At 42.4% G+C, this 21,904-nt stretch overlaps 1 protein-coding gene across 2 annotated transcripts in view; it reads left to right on the top strand.

Moving 5' to 3' along the window:
• Nucleotides 1-2,661: 2,661 nt before the first annotated feature.
• GDI2 (GDP dissociation inhibitor 2) overlaps nt 2,662-21,904 on the top strand; it is a 50,706-nt gene continuing 31,463 nt past the window's right edge. The window contains exons 1-3 of one of the 2 annotated variants that reach the window (XM_003827789.6): nt 2,662-5,250; nt 17,881-17,988; nt 21,703-21,802. In XM_003827789.6, the coding sequence (XP_003827837.1) occupies nt 5,206-5,250; nt 17,881-17,988; nt 21,703-21,802 (253 nt within the window). In that variant the 5' untranslated portion in view covers nt 2,662-5,205. Of the gene's footprint in view, nt 5,251-14,501; nt 14,526-17,880; nt 17,989-21,702; nt 21,803-21,904 lie in introns of those variants that run through there. The other variant, XM_034929888.3, reaches the window with a different exon arrangement.

Here is a 21,904-nt window from a genome sequence, read left to right as displayed (position 1 = left end):
GAAAAACTCTGTCTCAAAAATAAATAAATAAATAAAATAAAGACTGGGAGCAGACAAACAGTTTTTAGGGGATGGTTCTGGGTGAATGATCATAAGCTGGGAAATATATATTTTTGGAACTATATTAAAATTCCTTTCTAGAGATCCCACTATGTTCCCTCTGCAGCATTAGCTATCCAGGTTTTACACAGGTTTATGTTTTATAGATACCTATCTCTAAGACTCTTTAAAATATTAGTTTTAATATCTCTTCCTAGAAGAAAAGTTGTATTTCTCCAAAGTATCAAGAGGAACTGGGGCCTGGCGTGGTGGCTCACACCAGTAACCACAGCACTTACGGAGGTTGTGGTGGGCAGATTGCTTGAGCCCAGGAGTTCGAGACTAGTCTGGGCAACAAGGTGACACTCCATCTCTACCAAAAATACAAAAATTAGCTGAGCATGGTGGGCACATGCCTGTACTCCTAGCTACTCAGGAGGCTGCAGAGGGAGGATCACTTCAGCCCGGGAGGCTGAGGCTGCACACAGCTATGGTTGTGCCACTGCACTCTGGCCTGGGCAACAGAGTGAGACCCTGTCTTAAAAAAGAAAAAAGGAAACTAGTACCAATATCATCATATTCAGTCCTTGTTGATCTAGGGCTCAACTTCCAAGTCCCCTATTCATTTGTCAAATATTTACTCATCCTCTACTAGTTGCTCAGCCCTTTACTGGGTGTCCAGGCTTCATATCCCTGCCCCTATGGAGTTTACATCCAATTTGAAAAGCAAAGAACAAGTGAAGAAAATAAATACCCCCTCTAATAAGAGCAGTGAGAAACAAGCAGGGTACTGATAGAGAATGATGGTTGAGGGGAAAGCTGAGACCTAAGGAAGTGGAAAAAGTTAGCTGTATGAAGAAGTGCAGGGGGAAGTGAGGGGTGGTAGCCATGGAACCAAGAGTACAAAGGCCCTCGGGTGGTTGAAAGCTTGATGAGATTCTAGGAACCGAAACACATGCATGTTTGGGGTTTAATGATCAAGGAGCCAAGGAGCACTACAAAATAGAGTTGGAGACACATACAGAGGCTAGATTAAGGTATTAGGTCATATTTAAGGATTTACAATGTATCCCTTTTTTTTTTTTTTTTTTTGAGATGGAGTCTTGCTCTGTCTCCCGGGCTGGAGTGCAGTGGCGCCATCTTGGCTCACTGCAACCTCCGCCTCCCAGGTTCCAGCAATTCTCCTGCCTCAGCCTCCTGAGTAGCTGGAATTACAGATGTGCACCACCACACCAGGCTAATTTTTGTATTTTTAGTAGAGACGGGGTTTCACCGTGTTAGTCAGGCTGGTCTCGAACTCCTGACCTCAGGTGATCTGCCTCAGCCTCCCAAAGCGCTGGGATTACAGGCGTTAGCCACCATGCCTGGCTAGGATCTACAATGTATTCTAAGTACAAAAGATATACAGAAGCCTGAACATGATCTGATGCGTGTTTTTAGAAGATAATGGACAGAACAGATAGGAGAAGAGGAAAAAGAGAGGGAAAAAAGCCTGTTGAGAAACTGCCACAGTGATGCAGGAGAGAAAAAGATGGTCTGGGCTGAGGTTCGCTCTCATTTTCTTTCCTTAGATTAAATCTCTCCTTTTCAAAGGGCAGATGGATGCTTAGTAAAAACAGATCAGCAAACAATTATTCCCATGTACCCAAGTATAAATAAGACTCCATGGATTCCTGCTTTGCATAAAGATTTGAAATATTTTATTTATTTATTTTTTGAGATGGAGTCTGGCTCTGTCACTCAGGCTGGAGTGTAGTGGCGCGATCTTGGCTGACTGCAACCTCAGCCTCTCGGGTTCCACTGATTCTCCTGCCTGTCTCCCGAGTAGCTGGGACTACAGGCATGTGCCACCACACCTGGCTGATTTTAAGATTTGAAATATTTTAAAGATTGATGGTGTCCTGGTTTGATCTTGGGTTTTGGCACCAAAAAATAAAATTAAAAATAAAGATTGATGTTTACCACTCATCTTCACCAACCAACCTACTTCCCCTAAATCTAAGGTTTCACTGTAGCAGGAACTACCATCTGTGGCATGAGATCAACTCAACCAATTAGTGGCTTTCAAGCCTCTTCACCTTAAGCAGTATTTGTCATCTACAAGTTCCCTTGCAACTGGAATGGGTGGGGTGGAAGATCCAAGAAAAAGCACAGAATTTTCTTTTTTTGAGACAGGGTTTTTCTCTGTTGCCCAGGCTAGAGTGCAGTGGCATCATCATGGCTGACTGTAGCCTTGACCTTCCTGGGCTCAAGTGATCCTCCCAGCTCAGCCTCCTGAGTAGCCAGGACTGCAGGCTAATGCCACCATGCCCAGCTAATTTTTTTTTTTTGAGACTGAGTCTCGCTTTGTCACCCAAGCTGGAGTGCAGTGGCACGATCTTGGCTCACTGCAACCTCTGCCTCCTGGGTTGAAGCAATTCTCTGCCTCAGACTCCTGAGTAGCTGGGATTACAGACGCCTGACACCACGCCCAACTAATTTTTGTAGTTTTAGTAGTGACGGGGTTTCACCATCTTGGGACGGCTTGGTCTTGAACTCCTGACCTCGTGATTCACCCGCCTCGGCCTCCCAAAGTGCTGGGATTACAAGCGTGAGCCACTGCACCCAGTCTGCCCAGTTTTTTTTTTTTTTTTTTTTTTTTTGAGACGGAGTCTCACTCTGTTGCCCAGGCGGGAGTGGAGTGGCGCGATCTCGGCTCACTTCAGCCTCCGTCTCCCGGGTTCAAGCAATTCCTCTGCCTCAGCTTCCCGGGTAGCTGGGACTACAGGCATGTGCCACCATGCCCGGCTAATTTTTGTATTATTAGTAGAGATGGGGTTTCACCATATTGGCCAGGCTGGTCTCAAACTCCAAACTCCTGACCTTGTGATCCGCCTACCTCAGCCTCCCAAAGTGCTGGGATTACAGGCGTGAATCACCGTGCCCGGCCTCCAGCTAATTTTTTTTATAGGGACAGTGTCTCTGTTACCTAGGCTCTACAGCACAGGCTGGTCCCAAGTGATCCTCCCATCTCCCACTCCTGGCCCCAAGTGATCCTCCCATCTCAGCCTCCCAAAGTGTTAGGATTACAGGCGTGAAGCATTGTGCCTGGCTCAGGTACAACATTTTAGATGCACTCAGTCCGTTAAGGCTTAGTCCAGGTTTGATTGTTATTGTCTTTCTGTTGGGCCATAGGGCCTGTACTGTGAACTAAAATGAACTTCAGTGTTAAGTAAGGAAGGGATCCTTATTAGCCTTAAATTCAATTCCCTTATCTCAGTGTCTTCAAGTTTCTCACAACTCTGAGTATTGATAAAATAGTCTTCACCTAAAACATGGTTAACATAATTCAGTTGACATGCTTAAATTTCTCTTCAAGAGTCAGAGGCTGATGGCAATTGTGAAAAAAGCTCTTTATTGTTATTGCTAATAAAAAAAAAGGGTCAGTAGTCAGGTGTGGTGGCCTGTACCTCTTGTCCCTGCTACTCGGGAGACTGAGGTGGGAGGATGGCTTGAGCCCAGGAGATCAAGCCTGCAGTGAGGCATGATTACACCGCTGCACTCCAGCCTGGACGACAGGGTGAGATTGTCTCAGAAAAATAAAGAAAAAGGGGTATTTCATATTGGTTCAAAAATATAGGTAGTATGACCCCCTGATGACTTGAAGACAGAGCAACAGAAGGACCTTCTTTAGTCATCATTAGCTTAGCCAAAAGAAAAGTCAGTTACACTCACTGTTGCATAATCAGTTGTATGGTCAACTGTGCACTAATTCATTTGGTCACAAATATATACAATCAAATTAAGGTTGAATGTAAATTTAAACTTTACTTTTGCTTTCTTCTCCCCTCCCCCCCAGAAAGATCCATGGTCCAATATAACATATCTTCTTCAAATATTTATGGGGTAAGAAACATTTTAAAAAGTTGTTACATTCTTTCCTCTATCTTAATGATTTAAATATGAGCAAGTTCGGTCTATCAAGGCAGGCTCTGAATAGCTACTATCGAGAAGTATTTGAGGAGTTCTTGAATGCCAAATCTTCATTGTCTGCTGACTCTGCAGATTTATCACGTGCTGAAAGCACAGGTTTTCCAACTGTCAACGTCTTTACGAAATTCACCTGCTTAGGCTTTCGTGGGGTGGGCCCCTTGGAGCTGAGAACACAGCTTCTGCTTACACCTGTGTCCTCAATGAAGCTAGAGATTCCTAAGAGAATTCTAGAAAAAGAGGAGGGGGGTAGAAGGCAAGCAAGGAACAGTTTCTAAGTTTAGGGCCTAAACCTTTGCATACAAGGATCAGCTACCACGTTTACAGCGGCTTTAAGTTACAGCCCTCGGTAGGTGCAGATCGGCTTCCCAATGAAACCTGGCTTTCACTTCCATCTCTGTTAAGGGTTACCTTTTCAAAAGAAGCCGCTTTTCCTCCTACCAATTTCCTAAAGCGCCCACCGGCAACGCACCAAACAAGGGGGGCACAGAGCGGGAAAAAGGACACGTGTGATTTCCGAACTCTTCCCGGCGGGCTCCGGGCCCCGGCAAGCCCAGCCCCGCGGGAGGAACCAAGGCCGCCACCCCCGAGAGGCAGCCCGGCCCGCGCTCCTCGCCCACGTGGCCGCCGCACGCGCCCGCTCAAAGTCCAAGGGCGGCGATCCGGCTCTGGGACCTTGGACCGAGCGAGCTCCCGCCCCGACGGCGGGAGTCAGAACTGTGGTGGCCAGCAGTCCCCGCCCGCGGCTCCGTGCACCTCCACCCCGGCCCGCGCGCCGCCTCCCGAACCACCGTGGCAGAGGCCGCAAGGGGAACCGGAAGCCAAAATGGCGACGCCCCGCCCTTTTCCTCTCGCGAGAGGCGGGGAAGAAAAAAAGTTGTGCGAGCGACGGGAACGTAACCAATTAGAGTGCCGGGAGCGCCTGATTGGCGGCCCTCCCGGCGCCTGCAGGCCCCGCCCCGGCTGCGGAGGCTCCGTCACAGCCCTCCCCTCCTCGCCCCCTCCCCTCCTCTCCCCGCCCAGTTCTTCTCTTCCCGTCTGAGGTGGCGGCCGGTCTCGCCTTGTCGCCAGCTCCATTTTCCTCTCTTTCTCTTCCCCTTTCCTTCGCGCCCAAGAGCGCCTCCCAGCCTCGTAGGGTGGTCACGGAGCCCCTGCGCCTTTTCCTTGCTCGGGTCCTGCGTCCGCGCCTGCCCCGCCATGAATGAGGAGTACGACGTGATCGTGCTGGGCACCGGCCTGACGGTGGGCGCCAGGGCTGAGGGGCCGGGGCTGAGCAGCCGGGGCGGGCGCACCCCCGGCTCCTGCACGGCCCGCGGGTCGCAGCTCCTCGGGGGTCTCGTTCTGCCGTCAGCCGTAGTTTTCGGGACGGGAGTCGTGGCTAGGGGCGCGGGCGGGTTCAGGGGCGCCCCGCGTCCCGGGGCGAGCGGGCGGCTCCCAGTGTGAGGAGCAGGCGGGGAAATGGAGATGCGGGCCGTGAGACTCGGGGCGGGGTAACGGCCGAGCCCGGCCTCTGCGCTTGCCCCCAGCGGAAGCGGAGGGGAGGGAGAAGGCCGTCCGGGCCGAGGCTCCCGCTCCCCGGTTTGGGCCGGTGACCTCTCCCGGTTGCAAACCAGCACCCGAGGCGGAGGGGACGGTGCAGGCCTCGCGGTTGCATTTCCTATTCCGCCTCGGCCGCTGCCCCGGGTCAGTCTGGCTGCCAAAGCCGAGTACGGGGTTTCCTGACAAGTCTTGGATAATCACTGCTTCGGAACTGCTAGGGCTTGATTAACTTATATTTTTGGCGAAAACGCGGAAATTAGTCTTTTAATCCTTTCTCCCCCCCTGCTAGTAAGAAGTATTATTGAATCCTTTTAGCCACCCTCCCTTCTCACTTACTGAGCATCTGTAGAATTGGAATTGAGTTTTTTCAAAACTTGTCAGTCAAATGCTTTCGCACCTGACCTTCGCCGCCTTTTCCTTTTGTTTGGTGGGTTCTCTGCCTCCTTTGTCTCTTCTGGACTGTTTTCCCATAAGAATTGGGTTGGTGATGGATTGCTAAAAGACAAGTTCTCTGTACTCCGAAGCTTTCTTCAGGGAGTTGGAAGATAATAACAACATGAAGAATGCATTGTAATATATGAATGCAAGGTGTACTTAATATCATGGTATATTAATTTTCCTGGTTATCTGTTTCTAAGGGAACTTTAGGTAATCTGTAGATAATGCAGGCAGGTTCTGTAGTTTGTACTTTTTCTGTTCTTTTTTTTTTTTTTTTAAAGAAATGACTGTTCATCTTGCAAAAGAATTCATTTTGGAGAAAACCATTTTAACTATCAATTTTTGGGGAAATTTGAAATTCTAACTTTGGGCTGCTTGATCATAATTAAGATGAATACTGATGTAAATCTTGTGTATCCTATGTACTCTGACTTCAAATTCCTGAGTCATTTAATGTAGACTTCCACTTCAAATTTTTTGAAATTTATTATAATCTCTCAGGATCAAACCAATTTTTTTTTTTTTTTTTTTTTTTTTTACCAGGTAACATCCCAAAATAACACTTTTAGATGTCTCTAGGCAAGAGAAAACCTTCGAACTTTTATTTGGCTAATTTTTTAGGAAAGGTTTGTGAAGAATTAGAATGATGTTTTTCTGGTCTGTCATTTTTCTGTTTATAGTTATATGCAATTATTAGAGAATATTCATTCTGAATACTTCGTTATGTTTGACCAATCCAGGAATAATCCTGTGTCTGTCTTTGAAAAGCTGGAAGACTGTTGGATGCCTAAATGAATAGGTCCTACCCACTGCAGGTTTTGTGCTTTTTTTTTTTTTTTTTTTTTTTTTTTTAAGTGCCTAATTGGGATTCCAAGCTGAGCTTAGTAGTTTGTGGTGGATTTTGCCTGTTGGAATGGGTAGTGTTGCTGCCAGCGTGTTTTAAGAGCCGGTTAGTTCCACCCTTTTTCTGTGGTTGTTGCTGGTCTTTCAGATTTGCTCACAATTGAGGTCAGTTAAGCATGCACGAGTGAGTGCAAATCCACCATCATGCAGGCTTCCACAAGCCTCGTTCATATCACTTTGTATCAAAGATGGTGAAAGTGTTTTTATATAACAAGTTAAGATAATGAGCTTTGTTTACATTTTCATTCGGATTGTGAACTCTTTGATGAATGGTAGATGCATACTTAACTAGAAATCAGACCTGTTTCTGCTGTCATTTTGTAGCTGTGATAACTTTAATCTCTGTGAGCCTTCCTAAGTTTTCTGAGATGTTCTTTGATAATTATATCAATTCAGGACAATCACATTATTACCATCATTGATAGGAGTAGTGATGACAGGATGATTTTGATAATGAGAAATCATATATCCTTATTTTTAGTGTTACCAGGAATTAGATGATTAAAAATTAGAAGAAGAGAAAACCAAAGTTAGCACTCAGAATTAACTTTTGAATGTCTGGAGTTAATTAATTTTCTTAAAATTTACTGTATATTTAGTGCCTGAGACTTAAGAACCTAAAAAAAGGCAAGTACTTTCAGTGTTAGGAACTTGTTACTTTTAAAGAAGTGTAAGGAAGTGCTGGAGTTGCTGTGTTGCTTAGTGCTGCCATTGTTTGTATGAGTTGTTAAGTCTAAGCTCATAATCACAAATATTGATAGTTATATTAATCAAGAAGATACAAGACGATTTGGTATAAAGGAGTAAAATCTTCATTCTGTGTGTAAAAGAAATGGAATATTCCACACAATTGAATTTTCTGAGGAACTAAAGGTTATCTCTAAAGAGCACAGCTTTTGGATAATGCCTTTCTAAATGCTGTCACAACTTCTTTAACATACTAAGAAACATAATTTACTTGATAACCAAGTTTTCACATAGTGAAGATTAATTATTGTGTTATGCTGTAACATGGTGAAGCCATGAAGACCCCGCCAGCTTTGTAGGAACTTTTGCCCCCTTTACACTCAGGCTGCTATGCTTTTTGAGCTCTTCAGTTTACTCTTCATATTTTTTCCCTCTATCTTACTTTACTGTTAGGCTGGCAGCATTTACTTTTCTCTGCTTTCAGCATGTGTAGGCAGCCTCTCACCACATAATTTGCACATAGTTCACTATGGACTTGGAAATAAATTCACGAGTCTTGTTAGACATAGTAGATTAAAAAAATAAGAGTAACTAGTTCCACAGCTGTTTGTGCTTCCCAGAGGTTTTTTTCTTCCCATTTTTTGTTCTACACAGTAAGGATTTATGAATAGAAATATATACTTTAGTGATGTATACCAGATGATTCGCAGCATCATATGTTTAAAAACTTGCTTTACGTCCCAGATACTTTTCCTCATTTCTCTTTGTTAGAATTTTGTTATTTCAGATTCAGAGAAGGTTTTATACTTGATTTTAAAATTCTGAACTAAAATTCAGATTGCCTCTTGGATTTGCTTAATCTTTGATTTGCTCTTTGAGAGTTCTTGCTTATAGCTGTGTTAGAGTTCTGTAGACAAAGGACTTTCTATTCACTACAGTAGTGAGCATAGGATCAATATTTGCAAATGCTGTTACACTTGGGAGCTGTGTTGTAGGCAGTTTAAACCAGCGTTAAGCATCCTGGCCAAAAGAAAATACAAGTGAAATTAGACATATTTTAGCATGTAGAGATGACAATAGTGTGACATTGGGTTTTAAAGACCACTGGTAGATGTTCACATGCGTGATACACTGCAATTACCTCTGTCTTCCCTCCCATGGTACCTGATTGGAGACTCTTACTGGAGTAATAGTTTCAGTTTCAGTTATTTAAACCCAGTGACTATTGTGATCAGTTATGGGCAGTAAAAAGGTAAACACAGAACCTGTCTATAAGTAGCTTGTTCTCGTGTTGGAGAGTAACTAATAAGAATTAGTATGAGAAAGCATTAAGTCCCCTAAGAGGTGCACTTATATGAGTTCAGTCAGGGAATCAGGAAAACCTTCGTAAAGAAGGAGATATTTAGCTGGCTTTAAAAAAATATTGGCAAGGTTTGAATGGAGGAATGATTTTTTAGGCAGAGAGCAGTCAGTGTAAGTCAAAGCTAAGTCAAGGATGTATGTAGGGAATGGGGAGTGGTTTGTTTTGCTTGAAACATAAGCTTTGGAGAGAGATTCTAGGCTAAGAAATGTGAAAATTATCTTCAAGGCAGTGAGAGAGGACTTTGAGCAGGAGAGTGATATAATTAGCCACATTTCAAGAGAAGGTATCTTTTGACAGGTTTTTTTTTTTTGTTTTTTTTTTTTTTTTTTTTTTTTTGAGATGGAGTCTCGCTCTGTTGCCCAGGCTGGAGTGCAGTGATGTGATCTAGGCTCACCGCAACCTCTGCTTCCCAGGTTCAAGCAGTTCTCCTGTCTCAGCCTCCCGGGTAGCTGGGATTACAGGTGCCTGCCACCATGCCCAGCTAATATTTGTATTTTTAGTAGAGATGGGGTTTCACCATATTGATCAGGCTGGTCTCGAACTCCTAACCTCAGGTGATCCACCCGCCTAGGCCTCCCAAAGTGCTGGGATTATAGGCATGAGCCACCGCGCCTGGCTGACAGTTTTTAATGAGATGCATTAGAGGGGCAGAGTCATTTAAAGAAACATTCTTCATAAAACAGCCATTTTTATTATGTTGCTGTAAGATACTTGCCATTGAAATGAACTGATTTAAAATTTTTCTGGTTAATTTCTCATGTTTCTAGGTAAGTAGTTTTGAAAAGGCACTTTAATATTAGTTATTAGATACTTTGTACTCCTGATCACATTTGTGTGTGTGTGTGTGTGTGTATTTGTAGTTTTTTTTTTTTTTTTTTTAATAACAACAATACTTTTTATTTCTGAGACAGAGCTCTCTGTTACCCAGGCTGGAGTGCGGTGGTTCAATCTCAGCTCACTACAACCTCTGCCTCCCCGGTTCAAGTAATTCTCCTGTCTCAGGCTCCCAAGTGGTTGGAATTACAGGTGCTCACCACCACGCCCAGCTAATTTTTTTGTATGTTTAGTAGCGATGGGGTTTCACCATGTTGGCCAGGCTGGTTTTGAACTCCTGACCTCAGGTGATCTGCCTGCCTCAGCCTCCCAAAGTGCTGGGATTACAGGCGAGAGCCACCGCACCCAGCCCATAACAGAACTTTAAAATGCAGTAGGATTTGATACGGTGTAGAGGATTTTTTGTTTGTTTGTTTTTGAGACAGGGTCTCAGTCTCTCACCCAGGCTGGAGTGCAGTTGTGTGATCACAGCTCACTGTAGCCTCAACCTTCCAGGCTCAAATGATCCTCCCACTTCAGCTTCCCAAGTTAGCTGGAACTACAGGAGGCATGTAGTTTGGGTATTTTTTGTAGAAATGGGGTTTTGCCATGTTGTCCAGGCTGGTCTCAAACTCCTGGGCTCAAGCAGTTCTTCTGCCTCGTCCTCCCAAAGTGTTAGGATTACAGGCGTGAGCCACCTTGCCCAGCCAGGGTATAGAGTTTAGTTTGTCACTAGGAAGGTATATCAAAATATTAATAAATTTTGGCTCTATTCCCTTCCAAGTCTAAATTGCTCTGTAATTGGGGTTGGGGAGTGGGCATTAATTTTTCAGCATACTATTGTTACTGGCCGTGGAAACACCATGTAGGTGTAACAATTCATATATAGAAATTTCATTCAGCCTCTTCAGGTGCTTTGTCTAATATATTTGGGTGTTGTCCAAATGAGTTATTCTGTTTTTGATGATTGCAACTCTGGTGGTATGTGTAGGGTGCTGAAGGAAGAGAACGTCAGTATCGCTGATGGTTCTGTCCCCCAGCCCCACATCCACATATCTACACATACTAGCACTTTGGTGCAATTAAATATTAAAAACCATTTTGGTTGGTTACCTGTTTTTATGTAGGAGAACGTCAAGTGCCAGGTGGGTTGCAGATGCTAGTGTCATACAGAACTTGGATTCTGAAGATGGTTTTATAGTCTTAGTGATTTTGGATGTGAATATGTATTCTTATCTTGCTTAGGTCATTTGTAGGTGAGTTTGAAGTTACAGTGGGTACTCTTACCTGTTACATTTACAACTCATGTTGGTGAATATTCATTCACATACAAGTTTCCTGGTTAAAGTTACTTATTTACATGATAGATGGACCAGCTTTTCTAGTGTGAAAAAGAGAAGCTTAGTTTTTATGGCTTTACTGTGCTTTGCTTGTGAATATTGTGTATTCATCAGATAGGTTGTAGTAGAATTTAATTTTGAGCTGGTAATTTTGGAAAAATATTAAAATTTTAGGATCATTAATATATACTGTGCCCAGATATGACTGATAAATTGTATCAATGAATTAATGACTTCACCCATGTTTTAAAACAAAGTTTATTATGTTTGTCCTATTATATATTCTTTTAGCAGTGTGGAAGCAGTCTTTTATAATAGTTGGGTATAGAGGAACGAGTGGGCCTGCAGATTTTTTATTAGCTTTAGTTAGCTCTTGTCATATTTGCTCCAAGTGGTGCCTTTGAAGGTAGTTGCTGTCAGCTCTTTGGACTCGGCCACATCTTTAAATTACTGGGCCCTTTATTTTAGGCCTCAGTGCTTGCTTTATGGCCATAGTCCAGTGGGTCATGCTTAGTGTGAAAGGTTATATATAGAAGCTGTGCAACACTCCAATTTGCTTGCTGAGATTTTGCTTTCAAAAGTTGAACCCTGCAGTCTACTTTTGTCAGCTGGGAATGTAACTGTTCTTCCTCTGCTGTGTCATAACTTATTTTTAAGATAGTAAATATTTGATTTTCATATGTGGAACTATATGTTGGTGCTGCTTTAGGTTGTTTTCTTCCCCCACCCCCCAAAAGTAAATTTAGTCAGTATTAGGGTTGATTTTTGTAGTTGTTAAAATACCTTCATTTCCTTTTATGAAGACATAATGAAGAAAGTGAAAAGGCAGGCCACAGAATGGAAGAAGATAATTGCAGTACATGTAACTAATAAAGGATTTATATATAGTATATAAAGTACTTTTATAAAGCAGCGAGAAAAAGCCCATTTTAAAAATGGGGAAAAATTTTGAATAGGCACTTATCATAAGTGCCTTATCACTTAGCTTGATCATCAGTAAACGGTTTTTTTTTTTTTTTTTTTTTTTAATTTTCTTTTGTAGAGATGGGGGTCTCACTGTGTTACCTGGGCTGGTGTTGAACTCTTGGGCTTAAGCGATTCTCCCACCTTGGCCTCCCAAAGGGCTGAGATTATAGGCATGAGCCACCATGCCCGGTCCCTAATCATTAATCAACTATTTAAAAAGTGTTCAACCTTATTTGTCCTCAGGAAATGCAAATTAAATCACTTCTTAACTAGAATGGCTAAAATTAAAAAGGCAACAGTGTAAGTGGTCAAGGATTTGAAACAGTGGGGACTCACTGCGGACAAAAGTGTAAATTGGTACAACCGTTTTTGGAAAGCTGTTTGGTAATATCTGTTGAAGTTGAATGTATTTATACTCTTCTTGATATATAACAGAAATGCACACTTAGAAGACACATGTGAGAATGTTGATAGAGCATTATTTGTAATAGTGAAAAACTGGAAACTATCCAAATATCCACCAGGAGTAAAATGGAGAAGTAAATTGTGGTATGGTCTTTCAGTGGAATCATCTACAGCTGTGTTACCCAAAGTGTGCTGCATAGATCAGCTGCATCTGCAACACCTGAGAATTTACCAGAAATGTGGAAGTTTAGGCCCCAACTTGGATATTACACAGAATCAGAATCTACAGTTTAACGGGATCTCCAGGTTATTCTTATATATAATAAAATTTGCAAACACAGCTTTAGTAATTCTTGAAATTGGTCCTGGACCAGCATCATCAGTATCACCTCATCAGCATCAGTGGTGGCTGACACCTGTAATCTCAGCACTTTGGGAGGACAAGGCAGGAGGATTGCTTGAGCAAACCTTGCTTTGCAAGGCCAAGGCTGGGCAACATAGTGATATCCTGTTGCTACAAAAAATTAAAAAGTTTGGCAGGCGTGGTGGCACATGTCTGTAGTTCCAGCTTCTCAGGAGGCTGAGGTTAGAGGATCTCTTGAACCTGGAGGTTGAGGCTGCAGTGAGCCATGATCACACCACTGCACTCCAGGCTGGGCAACGGAGTGAGACCCTGTCTGCTCCCTGCCAACCTTTTTTTTTTTTTTTTAAAGAGCAAATTCTCAGATCCAACCTCAGACCTACTAACTCAGAAGCTCTGTAGATGGGGCCTAGCAGTCTGTGTTTTCAAGCCCTCCAGGTGATGTGGATACAACCTGAAGTTTGGAAATCTGGGTAGAATTTACATTTCTAACAAGTTGGCAGGTGATGCCAAGTCAGGAACCACACTGAGATGCCCTGCTTGCAGGGTTAGCCATACACTCTGAAAAGCTCCCGATAGTAGCCGGGCGCCATGGCTCACCCCTGTAATCACAGCACTTTGGGAGGCTGATGCGGGTGGATCATGAGGTCAGGAGTTTGAGACCAGCCTGTCCAAGATGGTGAAACCCCATCTGTACTAAAAATACAAAAATTAGCTGGGCGTGGTGGCGCACACCTGTAGTCCCAGCTACTTGGGAGGCCGAGGCAGGAGAATCGCTTGAACCCAGGAGGCAGAGGTTGTGGTGAGCTGAGATCGTGCCATTGCACTCCAGCCTGGGCAACAAGAGAGAAACTCTGTCTTTAAAAAAAAAAAAAAAAAAGCTCCAGATAGTAAATATTTTAGGTTATGTAGACGCAGATAGTAAATATTTTAGGTTATGTAGACGTTCTGGTCTCTGTCACAGCTGCCCAACTCTGCTGTGGTACAAGGAAAACAGCCATAAACAGTATGTACATGAACAGATATGGGTATTTACCAATAAAACTTCACAGAAATAGCCTTCAGGCTGGATTTGTCTCATCTCTGGGGACCTTTGCTCTATAGCAATGAGAATAAATAGACCATGCACAAAACATGAAAGAATCTTAAAACATGTTGCATAATGTCAGACGAAGAAAGTTAATACACATGATTAGATTTTTAGAGTTCAGAAGCGGGCAGAACAAATCTTTGCTATTAGAAATTATGAGAGTGCTGGGGGATGGTGGTGGTTATGATTGGAATACGGCATGAGGGCCTTCTGGAGTGCTCAGAATGTTTTGTTTCTTGAGCTTAAGAAAGAATGATTCAGGCTGGGCGTAGTGGTTCATGCCTGTAATCCCAGCACTTTGGGAGGTCAAGGTGGGCAGATCACTTGAGGCCAGGAGTTCAAGACCAACCTGGCCAACATGGTGAAACCCCATCTCTACTAAAAATACAAAAATTAGCCAGGCGTGATGGTGCATGCCTGTAATCCCAGCTACTTAGGAGGCTGAGGCAGGAGAATAGCTTGAACCTGGGAGGTGAAGGTTGCATTGAGCCAAGATCGCGCCACTGCACTCCAGTCTGGGCAACAGGGTGAGACTCCTATCTCAATTAAAAAAAAAAAAAAAAAAAGAAGAAAGAATGATTCACACTCCTATAGTGAAATTTGAACCTCATGGTAAGTAATTTAAGACATTTAAAAAATACTAGATGAATAGATACATTATGGAAGAAAACTTGAAATTTGTGTGAATTTTAAAAATACGGGTTTCAAAGTCAAATAGACTTGTAGAGAATAAGATTGTTCTTTGACATCTAGGGTCCTTTGGATAAATTTGAGAAATATTAAAGATTTATAAAGATACATGGAATTTCCTTTGTCTCTTTAAGAAATAAAGCACTGATCACTCAAACCCTTTTTGAGTGATTATATGCCCCATCTCTGTGTTTCTTCACATTAATTGTATTAATTTTTTCCCTCTTCTTAATTTGGTTTGTCTTAGTGTATTCATGCTTGCTTTATCTTTTTCCTGAGAGTGGTCATTTATACTTTTCGGTTGATGGTGAATTTATTGGTGGTTGTCCTATATGCTTTGCTTAGGGCTCTAGTTTTCAAACTTTTTAGTCTCAGGATCTGTTCACGTGCTAAAAAATTCAGGACCTTGAGCTTTTGTTTATAAAGGTTGTAGCTATTGATATTTATCATATTAGAAATGGAGGAATAAATAAATCACTGACAAAGAATAAACCGATTACATGTTAACATGTATAACAATTTTAACTGTATATGTACTTTTTTTTTGTTATTGAGATAGGATCTCACTTTGTCACCCAGGCTGAAGTGCAGTGGCCTTATCACGGCTCACTGCACCTTTGCCCTCATGGGTTCAAGTAATTCTCCCACCTCTCAGCCTCTTGAGTAGCAGGGACTACAGGTGCTCACCACCACACCCAGCTAATTTTTGTATTTTTTGCAGAGATAGGGTTTTGCCCTGTTGCCCAGACTGGTCTCCATCCAACTCCTGGGCTTAAGCCATCTGCCTGAGTATATTTTCTAAAACAAAATTGTGAGAAGACTATCAATATTTCACGTTTTCTGCAAATCCTTTAATGTCTGGCTTGATAAAACTGAATTCACATACATGCTTCTGTGTTCAGTTCTGTTGCGATATATTGTCTAGGCTGAAGTATATGAAAACAGGTCTCACACAGATATGTAATTGGAAAAGGGAGGAGTAACTTAAATATAGCCTTTCAGGTTATTGTAGATATTCTTTGGTTTACACAAAAGCACAAGTGGTAGTTTTTAAGAGATTGCAGTATGAAATCTGAAGCCACATTAATGAATGTTTTATATTCTGATATATTAACACCCACTGATCTAGCTTGCACTTTGAATTCCTCTTTTTTCCTCCTGTGTGATTTTGTAATTTCATTCACCCGTTATTTGGAAAACAAGGTTTACTCTGAGTAAAGCGGGTCTTAATGTTGACACGTTTCATTTTACATTATCAAAACATCATATTTGTTAGTATTGTCACTGATAATGTTAGAAAAGTTCTTCATGTATTGGGGAACCTGACGTGTGCCCATGGTGGTAGTTGTAAGTTTTCCATAATTCTTTTTTTTTTTTTTTGAGATGGAGTCTTGCTCTGACACCAGGCTGGAGTGCAGTGGCGCGATCTCGGCTCACTGCAGCCTCCAACTCCCTGGTTCAAGCGATTCTCCTGCCTCAGCCTCCCGAGTAGCTGGGATTACAGGCATGCGCCACCATGCCCAGCTAAGTTTTGTATTTTTAGTAGAGATGGGGTTTCACCATGTTGGCCAGGATGGTCTCAATCTCCTGACCTTGTGATCCACCCGCCTCGGCCTCTCAAAGTGCTTGGATTACAGGTGTGAGCAGCTGTGCCTGGCCAAGTTTTCGGTAATTCTAATTTTCATTTAAAATTTGACTTATTGGCAGCACGTGTCAGTTATTTTCCTTTAGGTTTTCTTTGGGAAAATGTCAAATACCTAAATCTGAATAATCATAGTTTGTTGGTCAGTTCTTTCAAATAAAAATGATTATTCATAAAAAAAAGCGGCTAGTTCAGCTTACAGATCAGTGGCACAGGTTTTCCCTGAGCTGAAGTGCTGTCTGTATTCTTCCCATTTTTTCACACACAATGTTTAAAAGATGACTATTGAAGGGTATATGTTTATTAAATAACTTTATTAAAGTTAATTTTTTTTGCTACTCAGTCTTGCTCTGTCACCCAGGCTGGAGTGCAGTGGCGTGGTCTCAGCTCACGGCAGCCTCTGCCTCCTGGGTTCAAGCAGTTCTGCCTCAGCCTCCTGAGTTGCTGGAATTACAGGCATGCACCACCATGCCCTGCTAATTTTTGTGTATTTAGTAGAGACAGGGTTTCACCGTATTGCCCAGGCTGGTCTGAAATTCCTGGGTTCAAGCATTACACCCACCTCGGCCTCCCGAAGTGCTGGGATTGCAGGTGTGAGCCACCATGCCTGGCCAATAAAGTTACTTTTTAATGCTTTTATCAAGGACATCCTTTTTTTTGTTCTTGAGATGGAGTTTAGCTCTTGTTGCCCAGGCTGGAGTGCAGTGGTGTGATCTTGGTTCACCACAACCTCTGCCTCCCAGGTTCAAGCAATTCACCTGCCTTGGCCTCTTGAATAGCTAGGATTACAGGCATGTGCCACCATGCCCGGCTAATTTTGTATTTTTACTAGAGATGTGGTTTCTCCATGTTGGTGAGGCTGGTCTTGCTCTCCTGACCTCAGGTGATCCACCTCCCCTGGCTTCCCAAAGTGCTGGGATTACAGGCGTGAGCCACTGTGCCCACCCTATCAAGGACATCCTTAAATGAATGCCTGGCGATGAAGACTGTAATGATGACTAGTATAGTTTAGAGCCCTGTCTTAATTTGTTTTATCCACCATTGATTTTACATCATCAGTGGAAGTGTCAACACTGAAAAGGTGACTAGGCTGGGCACGATGGCTTATGCCTGTAATCCCAGCACTTTGGGAGGCTGAGGCGGGAGGATCACCTGAGGTCAGGAGTTCAAGACCAGCCTGGCCAACATGGTGAAACCCTGTCTCTGCTAAAAATACAAAAAATTAGCCGGGTGTGGTGGCGGGCACCTGTAATCCCACTTACTCAAGAGGCTGAGGCAGGAGAACTGCTTGAATCCTTGGAGGTGGAGGTTGCAGTGAGCTGAGATTGCGCCATTGCACTCCTGCCTGGGCAAGAAGAGTGAAACTCTTATCTCAAAAAATAAATAAAAAAAAAAATTAAAAGGTGACTAATGTCTTAGTGTTATTATGAAACAGTTTTAATCTTGGGATGCACAGGAGCCCACAGACCACACCTGGACCCCTGGTTTCTTAAGGGCTTTCTTCATAAATTATGTCATATTGCATGAATATAAGTGTAATTACTAAGAGAATGTGTAATGGCAGGCTTGAAAAAAATGATCTGTTTTAAATATGCTGTAGAACTTTCTTTTCAAGGTACTATGCTTTTTCTATAGGAATGTATCCTGTCAGGTATAATGTCAGTGAATGGCAAGAAAGTTCTTCATATGGATCGAAACCCTTACTATGGAGGAGAGAGTGCATCTATAACACCATTGGAAGATGTAAGTGTTAGTCAAATTTCATACGCCTTTCACACTTTGTGAGTATTTCACTTGTGAATCTCTACCTTATTCCTTAGAGATGGTCTTAATTTTGTTTTGTTAAATGGAATATCTGGAGCACTGTTTTTCAGGAGCTTCTGGTTTGAAGCTCATAGAAATTTACATTTTGACTTTTGTTGCTATGTGGAGCAGTTATCTCTTAGCGTTAACAGAGTATAGTCTAGGAAGGGAGGGTAGAGGATCGTCTGATGTGCCAGCGCAAGTCCAGTGCTTTCCTCATGGCTTTATTTATTTTCTCAGTCCCTCAAAGATTTTTTTTAAAATCTCCATTTAACATAGTCTCTGTGGGGTTAAAATCTGAGATGGGTTGTAAACCCAAGTTACATGACTACAAAGCTTAGTTCCTTTTGCTATACTGCCTTGTTTCCTACTTTTTTTGAACGTGGACACATAGCATTTCCACAGTGTGTTTTAATATATTGATTGTTTTTCTGCATGAGGTTTGTTGAACACCTACGTATATGGATATGACGTGTACTGTGTTTTATGGGAGATAGATATCATCAATGACTTTAATCAGTGACTTATTAGACAATACTTACCAAAAAGGATTTTTTTCTATATTCAGTAATACTGAAAAGTTTAAAGAATAATACGATGTATAAAAAAATCTTCCATCAGAGTTCAGCAGTTAAAGTTTGCTGTATTTTTTTCATGTCTCTTTTTTTGTTACTGGTTTTGATCCATTGAAAGTGATAAGACATCATGAGGCTTGAGCAAAATATTTCAGCATTCATCTGCTAAGAATAACATTCTCCTGCGTAAGCATAATACCATTATATCATATCCAGAACCATATTCAAATTTCCTAGTGGTCCCAGTAATCTCTTATGTAGCTGTTTGTATTTGGTATAATTTTCTCTTTATTCTCTTATTTATTTATTTTTCTGGAGACAGAATCTTGCTCTGCCGCCCAGGCTGGAGTGCAGTGGCACAGTCTCGGCTCCCTATGGCTTCCACCTTCTGGGTTCAGGTGATTCTTCTGCCTCAGCCTCCCAAGTAGCTGGGATTAAAAGCGTGCACCACCATGCCTGGCTAATTTTTGTATTTTTAGTAGAGACGGGGTTCCACCATGATGGCCAGGCTGGTCTGGAACCCCTGACCTCATGTGATCTGTCTGCCTTGGCCTCCCAAACTGCTGGGATTACAAGCATGAGCCACCACGCCCGAGCGCTTTGTTCTTTGTTGTTGTTTGTTTTTAAGAGACAGGGTCTTGCCCTGTTGCCCAGGCTGAAGTGCAGCAGTGCGATCGTAGCTTGCTGTAGCCTTGAACTCCTGGGCTCAAACGATCCTCCTGTATCAGCCTCCTAAGTAGCGGGGCTAAAGATGCATACCACCTGCCTGGCTTATTTTATTTTTTGTAGAGATGGGGTCTCTCTGTGTTGCCCAGGCTGGTCTCAAACTCCTGGCCTCAAGTGATCCTCCTACCTTGGTTTCCCAAAGTGTTGGGATTATAGGTGAGAGCCACCATGCCTGGGCACCTCTTTATTTTCTTAATCTACAAATCTCCTCACAATTTTTTTCTTCTCTTAATTTTGTTTTATTTTATTTTTATTTTTATTTTTTTGAGACAGTCTTGCTCTGTTGTCCAAGCTGGAGTGTAGTGGTGCAGTCTCGGCTCACTGCAACCTCCATCTCTTGGGTTCAAGTGATTTTCATGCCTCAGCCTTCTGAGTAGCTGGGATTACAGGTGTGGACCACCATTCCTGGCTAATTTTTTGTATTTTTAGTAGAGATGGGGATTTCTTCTTGTTGGCCATGCTGGTCTCGAACTCCTCAAATGATCTGCCTGCCTTGGCCTTCCAAAGTGCTGCGGTTACAGGTGTGAGCCTCTGTGCCTGGCCTAGTATATTTCTTAGCTGATCTTCAATACAATGAGTAAGATTTCTTTTCTTTTTTTTCTCCCCAGATGTATTGAGGGAGTCATGAATTTTTTCTTTTTTTTTTTTTGAGATGGAGTCTTTCTCTGTCACCCAGGCTGCAGTGCAGTGGCACGATCTTAGCTCAGTGCAACCTCCACCTCCTAGGCTCAAACGATTCTCGTGCCTCAGCCTCCCGAGTAGCTGGAATTACAGGCGTACATCATCACGTCTGGCTAATTTTTTGTATTTCTGGTAGAGGTGGGGTTTCACCATGTTGATCAGGCTGGTCTCAATCTCCTGGTCTCAGGTGATCTGCCTGCCTTGGTTGGCCTCACAAAGTGCTGGAATTACAGGCATGAGCCACCGCACCCAGCCAGAATTTTTATTGAATAAATACTTACTAATTTTGCTTATTCTTTTCCACCTTAGCAGTAGGATTCATGAGCTCAAGTGACTGTTCTCTAACTTTATGAGCTTTTTGAAATCTGAGCTTCATTTCAATTCATGTGAATTATAAATTAATTTGAGTATTCTTACCACAAAACATCATAAAAGAACAAAAGGACAATTTTGGAGGTGATGGATATGATTGGTACCTTATGGTGATGTTATGGGTGTACCTTGTGTCTAGACTCACCAAAATGTATGCAGGAAGTAGGCAGTTCTTTATCAGTTATACCTCAGTAAAGCTCAAAAATTGTAAATGAACTAGAACTAATTTTAATTATCTTTTCTGATTAGGAAGAATCTAAGGTTTATTTTGAATTCCTTACATAATACAAAAGCAAAATTAAGCCTTTGATAGCTTTTTATTTGGGAGAGAATGAATTTAGATGATTGCTATTTGTCAGTGACACCCTAGTTCTGCATATACAGTCCGTATAGAGAACTATACAGTGTCATTGACAAATAATCTTGTTTTATTTATTTATTTCTTGAGATGGAGTCTTGCTTTGTCACTCAGGCTGGAGTACAGTGGTGCCATCCCAGCTCACTGCAACCTCCACCTCCCAGATTCATGTGATTCTCCTGCCTCAGCCTCTCGAGTAGCTGGACTTACAGGCACACACCACACCCCGCTAATTTTTTTTTTTTTTTTTTTTTTTTTTTTGAGATGGAGTCTCACTCTGTCACTAGGCTGGAGTGCAGTCACGCTATCTTGGCTCACTGCAACCTCTGCCTCGCATGTTGAAACGATTCTCCTGCCTCAGCCTCCCGAGTAGCTGGGATTACAGGCGTCTGCCACCATACCTGGCTAATTTTTGTATTTTCAGTAGAGATGGGGTTTCACCATCTTGGCCTGGCTTTTCTTGTACTCCTGACCTCCTGATCCACCCGCCTCGGCCTCCCAAAGTGTTTGGGATTACAGGCATGAGCCACCATGCTTGGCCAATTTTTGTATTTTTAGTAGAGACGGGGTTTCACTATGTTGGTCAGGCTGGTCTCAAACTCCTGACCTCAAGGGATCCACCCGCCTCATGGATTACAAAGTGCTGGGATTACAGGCATGAGCCATTGCGTCTGGCCTTGTTTTATATTCTTTCTTTTCTGCTAGTGAAAAACCTTACTTCTGCCATATTTGTTAATTTTAACATTTATGAGTTTAGTAATTAATTTACATATATATTGGACCTTGCTAAAAATTTTATCTGATAAAAGATGAAATGCCCTTATACTTTACTAGCATGGTGGTGTTTAGTTATACTAAAAGCACTTAATAAAAAATATGTACATATTGTAATAAAAAATTAAATTTTGTTAACATTATGGCTATGTTTTTCCTTGCTTTTAGTTATACAAAAGATTTAAAATACCAGGATCACCACCCGAGTCAATGGGGAGAGGAAGAGACTGGAATGTTGACTTGATTCCCAAGTTCCTTATGGCTAATGGTAAAGAATTTCTAACTTAAATTTATGACAGTACTTTGATTGCAATTTTAATATCAAAACTAACTTTTGACAGAGTACTATTCTGGGTATGAGGAACTGGAT

This window comes from Pan paniscus, chromosome 8, assembly GCF_029289425.2.
Source record: "Pan paniscus chromosome 8, NHGRI_mPanPan1-v2.0_pri, whole genome shotgun sequence".
Classification (NCBI taxonomy): Eukaryota; Metazoa; Chordata; class Mammalia; order Primates; family Hominidae; genus Pan; species Pan paniscus.
This window is presented reverse-complemented; position numbering and strand designations above follow the sequence as displayed.